The sequence below is a fragment of the Camelina sativa genome, chromosome 3, assembly GCF_000633955.1.
Source record: "Camelina sativa cultivar DH55 chromosome 3, Cs, whole genome shotgun sequence".
Classification (NCBI taxonomy): domain Eukaryota; kingdom Viridiplantae; phylum Streptophyta; class Magnoliopsida; order Brassicales; family Brassicaceae; genus Camelina; species Camelina sativa.
The window spans coordinates 5,264,301-5,273,670 of NC_025687.1; the positions used below are offsets into that span (position 1 = coordinate 5,264,301).

Below are 9,370 nucleotides of genomic sequence, written 5' to 3' on the forward strand. Positions count from 1 at the left end.
AACCCTTACCTAAATGCTCAGAAGAAAATTAAAATGATCTATGAACAACAAAATTCACATAAGAGAATCGACGATAAAGAAATTGAAGAATTGATGAGTCTTTTACGTAAGAAGAGAGAGCTCACCAAAGCTAAGCACCAGATTCTTCAGAGAAATGAAACGAAAGGATTGTTGAAGAAAACAAGAAAGAGGAGAGATGGTTTTACATTTATGGTGGTGACTGTGACGAAGAGGAAAAGGGGATATGCTAACTTAACAGCGCTGTCTCCCCTAAATGACAATTACAGGTGGGGCCCACTGTATAATCCCGTCAGACGAAAAAAAAGAGAGATATTTCGTGTTGGCTAATCTTTCGTTTCGAGCCGTTGGATTAGTTATAATGGACGGTTAGATTTCGTCGTTGACGAATGGATAGGAAGGCCGAACGTATCACGATGTTTTTTTATATTTAGCGAACAAATCAATCAAGTGTTTACGAAGTTAGAGTGGATTACGTGCTCTTTTGATTTCTTAACCGTTGGATTGAGATGACTTAAATTGAAAGGCTTCATTTTGAAGATTTCAACTTGCTCTATTGTACATGGTGGATCAATGTAATGTGATGTTTATATTGGGGGGTTATTGGAAGCCCAATAAGGTTTTGAAAAGATATAGAATCTATTTTCATAGTTGGGATATTCGGAACTGAAGATCCCACAAAACACGTATTACAAAATTTGCATGGCGCACCCACTCTGTTAAAATCATTCGGTTTACCTATATACTCGCCTGCTCTTTCGCGAGTGTTTTTCACTTTGTTACAACAACTCTATACCACGTACGTATTTATGTACATCATTACTCCTCTCACGTACGTATTTCACTTTCTTAACCTTTTTCGATTCTGTCTCGTGGAAAAAAAGAATTTGACTATATGGACTTAGCTTGTTATTGCTTATCAAAAATACTTTAAATTCACTGATGTTCGACTTCGACTACAAGATTATACAAAAACAAAAACAAAAAAGAGGTCTCTAACTATACTACTGCTCATTAACTATCTCTAGTTCCGGCGCAATATGATAACCTTTTTATATAAATCGGACTGCATCTCAAGTAAAATGTTATTCTTCTTCGTGAGTGTAAGAACTGCTTCGCTAAGCTTCTCATTCTCCGCTTGTAATTTCGCCAACNAAAAAAAAAAAAAAAAAAAAATCAAATAGTTTACGTCAGATCAGGAAACGTATTCATACAAATTTTGAACTATATAGTCTTATGTAGTATATTAGTAATAAGAAACTATATATTGGTTAGCCCATTGATCTACTTTGGATGTAAGTACTGATTACTGTTACCTGTAATTCGGCGTTAAACTCAAGTGAAGTTTGATTCTTCCGGGTTAGTGTAAGCGTTTCTTTAATTAGCTTTTTATTCTCCAATGTTAATTTCTTTAAATCCGCCATCTGAAGACCAAAAAAAAAAACATTAATACTATTGAAATATCAATTAATAGTTATGATCAAAGAAATATTTGTTCTTACGTACGGAAATTACCTTATTGGCACGATCTTCCATCTTGGAGTTGTCGATATCACGGCCTAATCCGTGCAGTGTGTTTATTTAAATCGAGCTTCATATATTAAAAAAAAAAAAAAAAAACTCTGATAATATACATGTAGAAATCTAGGAAAATCTATATAAAAGAAATGAATTGGATAATTCTCTTCGATTGACTTCTATCACTATAAATCTGTTATAGTTTCATTTTGCATAGAATTTGGTCTCTAGTTTTATTTTTATTTAAAAAAACAATTGAAATTACTCTACTAGACATGGTGGATCAATGTAATGTGGTGTTTATATTGGGCCTACCCCAATATGGTTTTAAAAATAGTATTCCATTTAATATAGTTTTAAAAGAAAATATTTTGGATATTCGGAACTGAATACACGATATTAGAATTTGTATGGCGCCCGCGCACCCAACCCATTTTTACTTAGTTACAACAACATTATACCACGTACGTAATTATAATGTACTCTCACCGATCCTCGAAGAAACGATCTTCTTGCGATTTCACTTGGAATAGGGTGCTTGGAATTCAGAATTTGTGAACTCCTCCGCTCTGCTGAGTAGCTAGCTAGCTCCATTTGCTAACTTATATACAAGCAAGTGCCATTAGTTCGATTTATCGAATGTACGTATTCTTAAGATCCAGCCTTATTTATTTGTTCACAAAGTGCGCGGTTGATTTTAGTTCCGGACGCCATTCAAATAAAACGAATAAAAAATGGATCAAAATTTCAACATTAGATTCGGTTAACTTTGATTTTAACGTTAATGGAGTATCTTATAAAAGTCGATAACTTGAAAACGCATGTAGTCATATTTAAACACATTCTTTAACCAGTAGATAACTCACCCACACTACCAAGATTTTGTGATTTCTACTTTTTAGTTAAATTAAAAAGTTAGAAAAATCACCAAGTGGCCGTGCACTATATATGTTTATAGAATTTGATTTTTAAAGGTCATAATTTAATTGCAACATTATTCCGTTTTAATTGCTAAATGCCATTGTCACGGTTCTCTTTGGAGCTGCGTACTATTTTATTTAGCCGCCCAACATAATCATACAAATTAACGTGATTCTTATATTTATACTCTTATTCATCCATGTAATGTTTCTTTAATGTTTTTGTTCAAGTTATTATATATATAGAGTTGTAATTTTTGTTCCAAGATAAAATTCGTTCTTTATGGTGTACTCGACATAATATCAATATCAATACTTTATATACTAAAAAGAAAAAGAAAGAAGACTTAATATTTGTTTTTAGAGAAACAGAATTCTAAAGTAACTAGCTATTAGTTTAACAAAAAAAAAAAAGTAACTAGCTATTAACAAGCACATGACAAGATTGATTCTTAAACTCCTTAACAAGACATTCTATACTTACTCAACACTTCACATTACCAAATTATAATCTCATAAGACATGCCCAATAATCAAATCAAAACCCCTGATTTTTAGCAATGTCTCCACTTCACTCTTACTTAGTCTTCTTCTTCCTTCTCATGGCCATCATCCTTCTTCAATCATCAACAACATCATCCCAATCAAATCTCTGCAGATCTTCTTGCGGCAACATTCCGATAAATTACCCTTTTTCCATCGACGACGGTTGTGGTAGCCCTTATTACAGACACATGCTCATTTGCTCCTACAACAACACCAAGCTCGAACTTAGAACACCGTCTGGTAAATACCCTGTTAAATCCATAAGCTACTCTGATCCTCACCTTCTTGTCTCCGATCCATTCATGTGGAACTGTCAAGATCGAGACAATTTTCGACCCACTAGGTCTTTCAGTATCGATTCCAGCACACACTTCACCGTCTCCCCTCAAAACGACTACTTGTTCTTCAACTGCAACCCCGAGAAAGTGATCGTCGAGCCAAAACCGCTCTTCTGCGAAAGGTTTCCAGATAGATGTGACTCGTCTTGCGATAGCTCAAGCTACCTATGCAGGCATTTGCCCGAATGCGGCTCTGCTTTGGGGTCTAGGGTTTCTTGTTGTTCGTATTACCCGAAGGCAACTCAGTCTCTTAGGCTCATGCTGCAGAACTGCGCGACATATACAAGCGTGTATTGGAGGAGTACGGGTGTGGAGAATGCACCGTATGATCAATTTCCAGAGTACGGGATTAGGGTAGATTACGAGTTTCCAGTGACTATGAAGTGCCTTCTTTGCCAAGAAACGACTAAAGGTGCTGGAGTTTGTGGGTTTAATACGAGGACTCGAGATTTCCTGTGTCTTTGCAAACAAGGCAACGCCACTACTTATTGCAAAGGTAAAATGTTTATTTCAATATTTTGTTCGTTCGAACTACAATTAATCTTATGTTAATGATATTAAAAAATACATAACTACTACTTAGACATTATTTTGAGTTCTTATATAGATTATAAAACTAAAAAGTATGTGATTCTGAGTTATACAGTACTAATAGCGTAATACGTACGATTCAATAACTTTTGATAAATTTGCAGATCCAAGCCTCCTAAAGCATAAACACGTCGGAGCAATCGCAGGTAACTAACCAAGTTTTACAATAATTTCTATTTGAACTTTGAAGAAACAGAGATTCCAAAGTTTTCTGTGTGTCCCTTATGACTTGATTTACAAAAACATATATACTCGAGAGAGCAGATCCATACGAATCATATCTATACATACAAGGAAAGCTATATTAACTTTGCTGATCTTACGGGATTGACATATTGACCAAACAGCTTCACGGCCAAGTCACCTATAACCATGACGAAACCAACTGCAATTAGAGTAAACCGATAGCTAACCTGAAACCAATCTCCAACACTCCCCCTCAAGTTGGAGCATACAAGTTTCGTATGCCTAACTTGATCCGAAACGATGCGAAGCTGTCTCGACCAAGGGGTTTTGTAAAGATATCCGCAAGCTGAAATTCAGTGCCAACGTGACGAAGAACAAGATTACGACGAACAAGCTCATCACGAACAAAATGGCAGTCAATCTCTATATGTTTAGTGCGTTCATGGAATACGGGATTTGTTGCGATGTGTATGGCCGGTTTACTGTCACAACACACCACCATTGGCTGATCATGTCGAACTCCCAGAGTAAGCAACAACTGTTTGAGCCATAAAAGTTCTGATGTAAGAAATGACATTGCCCGATACTCCGCTTCTGCAGAGGACTTGCTCACGGTTTCTTGCTTTCGAGTTTTCCATGAAATTGGTGAATCACCAAGCTGAACTATATAACCAGTAACAGACCTTCGAGATATGGGACAAGTCGCATAGTCAGAGTCACACCACCCAGTGATCTGAAAATCACCTGTTCGACGCAGCAAAATACCTTGGCCGGGATCAGACTTTAAATAACGAACGATTCGAAGCGCAGCCTCCCAATGATCTTCACGTGGCTGTTGCATAAACCTGGCCAGCATATGAACAGAGAATGCGAGGTCTGGCCGTGTTACTGCCAAGTAGATCAAACGCCCAATCAACCGTCGATACTGTTGGGGCTGAGGAAGAAGAGGTGATTCAGACAACATGAGCTCATGAGTTTGTTCTAGTGGAAAAGTCGCTGGTTTTGCTCCCATCATACCAGTTTCAGAGATGATATCTAACGCATATTTGCGCTGACATATGTATATGCCTGCCGAGTTCCTTGCAACCTCTATCCCCAAAAAATATTTTAGAGGTCCCAAATCCTTCATGTGAAAACATGATGCCAAATAATCTTTAAAATCTTGGTTTGCCTTTGGTGAACTCCCCGAAATTATCAGGTCATCAACATAAATCAGTATATTGATCCGAACAGCTCCCCTGGTCAAAGTGAACAAAGAATAGTCGGACAAGGATTGTTTAAATCCATAATTCTTCAATGATGTTGTCAACTTCTCAAACCAGCATCGTGGAGCCTGTTTTAAACCATACAAGGCTTTGCGTAGACGACATACCTTGTTGGGATGAGAAGCAGCAAAGCCAGGGGGTAGCTTCATGTAGACTTCTTCGCGAAGATCTCCATGTAAAAATGCATTGTGGACATCCATCTGATGGATTTCCCAGTTTCGTTTTGATGCAACGTCGAGAAACATTCGCACCGTTCCCATCTTAGCCACAGGGGCAAAGGTTTCACCATAGTCTTCACCCTCTTTTTGTTTGTTGCCAAGTGCAACAAGTCGTGCCTTATACCTCTCAACGGATCCATCAGAGTGATATTTAACTTTGTAGACCCATTGACAGCCGATTGCTCGTTTTCCTGGAGGTAAATCTTCTATCGTCCATGTACCATTTTCCTCTTGAGCATCAATTTCGGTTGTCATTGCGTTATTCCAACGGTCATCAGCAACAGCCTCTTTATACGATCTTGGTTCAACGGCTTTTGCAACCGCAGCCATATACGCAACATGAGATTTAGAAAAACGCTTTTTAGAATCCTGTTTCGAAATTGGGTACCGTACCTTGGTGGAGAAAGAATTCGGTGATTCACAAGCAGCAGAATTAACAACATAATCTTTTAAGTGGACAGGAGCTTCTCTCTTTCGCTTACTTTGACGGGGAGGAGGTTGTGCTATCGGACCACCAACCGTCGCTTTCGAACGTTTATTCCGACGAGAACTTGGCCGGTTAACTGGAGCTGCAACTGTAGAGGTTGAAGCTGTCAAATCGGAATCTAGTCTTAATTCCGGTGGCGAGGCTGAGCCAGAGGGAGTGAGCACCGGCGAGGTTTCTGCTTCCGTCGTAGCCGCAGGAGAGTCATTGGAAGATGAAGACGTGGTCTCAAATTCACGTGGACCTTGACTTTCTTCATTTGGGCCTGAATATTGTAACGGGCCTTGAGGGACATTAAGATGTTCTTCTTGTAATGGGCCACTAGAAATTGAAGCCCACAACTTTGGTGTATCTTCTTCATCAACGTGAGAGACCTCCATTGTCGAGCTTGGAGAAAATGGAAATTCAGATTCGGAGAAGACCACATCTCGTGAGACAAAAAATTCTTGTGATTCTAAATCAAACAATCTCCAACCTTTTTGACCATTTGGATAACCAACGAACAAACACCGTCGACTTCGTGACTCGAATTTGTCGCCGTGACGTTTTTGATTGTGAGCATAACACAAGCTCCCAAAAACTTTTAAATGTCCATACTGAGGAGGCTTCTTATGAAGACGTTCATACGGAGTTTTGTTGTTCAAAATAGAGCTGGGAGTTCGATTAATCAAGTAAGCCGCTGTTAAAACACATTCGCCCCAAAACTTTAAAGGCAGTTGCGCTTGAAACCGTAAAGCCCTCGCAATATTGAGAATGTGTCTGTGTTTTCTTTCAACCCTGCCATTCTGCTCAGGCGTAGAAACACACGAACGTTCATGAAGAATACCGTGTTCTTGGAAAAACTTTGTTAAACACATGAACTCTGAACCGTTATCACTGCGTATTGTTTGAACTTGCACCCCAAATTGACGCTCTGTTAAAGCTAAGAAATTTTTTAAATGACCAGAAGCCTCACGTTTTTCAGCCAACAAATATAACCAAACTCCTCTAGAATAATCATCTACTATTGTCAGAAAATATTTGGCCCCAGAATGAGAAGTTGTGCGGTAAGGTCCCCATAAATCACAGTGGATTAACTCAAAAATACGAGATGTCTTATTCATACTCAATGGAAATGAAGTTCGAGTTTGCTTTGCGCGGAGACATATATCACACGCTTGATTTAAACTTGAAGAAGAAACAGAAACAGAAATTGCAGGAAGTAAACCGACTACTCTCGCAGAAGGATGACCCATCCTTTTATGCCACAGCTCATACTCCTTCTCCTCTTTCGTAGTGACTGATGCTGCGATCTCCATACTACGAAAGTAAAAAGTTCCTCCTGCTCTAATACCCGTCCCAATCACAGTCTTCAAAGTGCGGTCCTGAACCACAAGAAAGTGATCAGTCATTTGCAAAACACAACGGTTTTCATCCATCAATTGTCCAATTGAAAGCAAATCAGATTGAAACTCCTCAACATAGAAGACTGAATTCATAACCAAATCTGAACTAAGTCTAACTGTCCCTTCTTTCACAGAAACCCTTTCTCTACCATCAGCCAAAATAATTAAAACCGGAGGCATATCTCTTACATTTGTAAGAATATCAAACTTTCCTGTCAAATGATGAGAGGCGCCTGTATCCATAATCCAAGAGGGAACGTTGGACTTACCGGTTAACTTTTCGGTGGGCTCGTCCTTGCCAGCATTGAGGACTCTTTTGATGGTACGCCATTGATCCTCAGTTAAAGTGAGACCCTCACGATCACGATCAGTCACCACATGGTTGGCGTGTTCTGTTACGTCAAGGTTCGGAACACAAACACGGTTAGCATATGCTGCAGACCCGCGTCCTCGACCTCCATTGGAGCTTGCTCCACCACGGCCACGTCCTGGTACAGAACGACTGCGAGGAGTGCCATTCGGGTTCGTGGCAGGAGTGCCATTCGGGTTCGTGGGAAAATTCCCATTCAGGTTCGTCTGAGTCTGTCCGTCCGTCATTGTCGTGAAAAAAAAACGATAAGAAAAACCTTTAATTTCACAAAAATGATTCAAGCTCTGATACCATGAAGAAACAGAGATTCCAAAGTTTTCTATTCTGTCCCTTATGACTTGATTTACAAAAACATATATACTCGAGAGAGCAGATCCATACGAATCATATCTATACATACAAGGAAAGCTATATTAACTTTGCTGATCTTACGGGATTGACATATTGACCAAACAGCTTCACGGCCAAGTCACCTATAACCATGACGAAACCAACTGCAATTAGAGTAAACCGATAGCTAACCTGAAACCAATCTCCAACAAACTTTTAGGTCATCTTATTACTTTATGACTATACTTGTAAGTTGTGACCTGATTTGAACCGGAAACTTTTGTCGCTAACAGGAACAGTGACGGCAGTTTCGGCGGCCGGAGCGATCGGCGTTGTGGGTGGAGTGTATTGGTACTTGAGGAAAGTGAGAGCCAAGGCTCCGGTCACTTGTGGTGTTCAAAGCAATGAGAACAGAATTTTCTAAAAGCTCTAATAAAATCATAGTTATACAAAGACAAAAGCATGGTCACACTCTTCTTTTCTTCTGTTTCGTTCTTTTTTGTCTTTTTTTTTTTTTTCCTTTTTTTTTTTCTTTTTTTTTTTCTTGTCTTTTTTATCTTTGATTTTGTGTATATTACAAGTTTCGGGATAAACATTTTTGTATATCATATACTAGTTAATTAATTTCGTTTTGGTCGAATAGTAAATCTGTTGGAATACCAAGCAAGAAAACTTTTGCAAGCATATGGACATCAAATCAAAATACTATGTACTCTTTCACATAGTCAACTTCAAATCTTTTTAATTATACAAATCTTGAAAGAATACAAAAATATTTAAATCCTCCAAGATAATACGAATTCCTTCCCGGGTACTGAAGAATTCACAAAACGCACCTCAGATACAAGAACTCCGCTTCGTTGTTTCAAAGGAAAGGAAATAAAAATTAACAAAACAAAACGTTACATACATTTATGAAACATTATATATAATCACTATATAGCCATATAGTTGAATATAATTAGTTAGCAAATCCTGCCGGAGTAGCAACGGAGAGGACCGGCGGAAGAAGTAAGAGAAGGGGCCAGAGATCCGTGGGACACAGGAAACCACTCTGCTCTTCTGTACAATGGTGTGACGGTTCCGTAGCCAGAAGGCACGAATCCGTTCTTGAAAACGTCTTTGGACGTTCTCCATTTCCATCTCGTCCAATCATATCCACTATCTATTCTCTTTGTCACCTATAGATATACAAAAGAAT

At 38.6% G+C, this 9,370-nt stretch overlaps 3 protein-coding genes across 3 annotated transcripts in view; 1 reads left to right on the forward strand and 2 right to left on the reverse strand.

Annotated features, from left to right (window-relative positions):
• The window catches only part of LOC104770715 (aspartic proteinase A1-like), a 3,991-nt gene extending 3,758 nt beyond the window's left edge, over positions 1 to 233 (reverse strand). The window contains exon 1 of the mRNA XM_010495176.1: positions 126 to 233. The gene's annotated coding sequence lies outside the window, so the exon portion shown is untranslated. The remainder of the gene's footprint in view (positions 1 to 125) is intronic.
• LOC104770748 lies at positions 2,946 to 8,691 on the forward strand. Its single transcript, XM_010495209.2, has 3 exons — positions 2,946 to 3,836; positions 4,036 to 4,077; positions 8,463 to 8,691. The coding sequence occupies exons 1-3, from the start codon at positions 3,017 to 3,019 to the stop codon at positions 8,591 to 8,593; spliced, it is 993 nt and encodes a 330-aa protein (XP_010493511.1). The 5' UTR covers positions 2,946 to 3,016; the 3' UTR covers positions 8,594 to 8,691.
• LOC104770759 (putative pectate lyase 2) overlaps positions 8,916 to 9,370 on the reverse strand; it is a 3,445-nt gene continuing 2,990 nt past the window's right edge. The window contains exon 4 of the mRNA XM_010495219.1: positions 8,916 to 9,350. Coding sequence (XP_010493521.1) covers positions 9,135 to 9,350 — 216 coding nt within the window. The 3' untranslated portion in view covers positions 8,916 to 9,134. The remainder of the gene's footprint in view (positions 9,351 to 9,370) is intronic.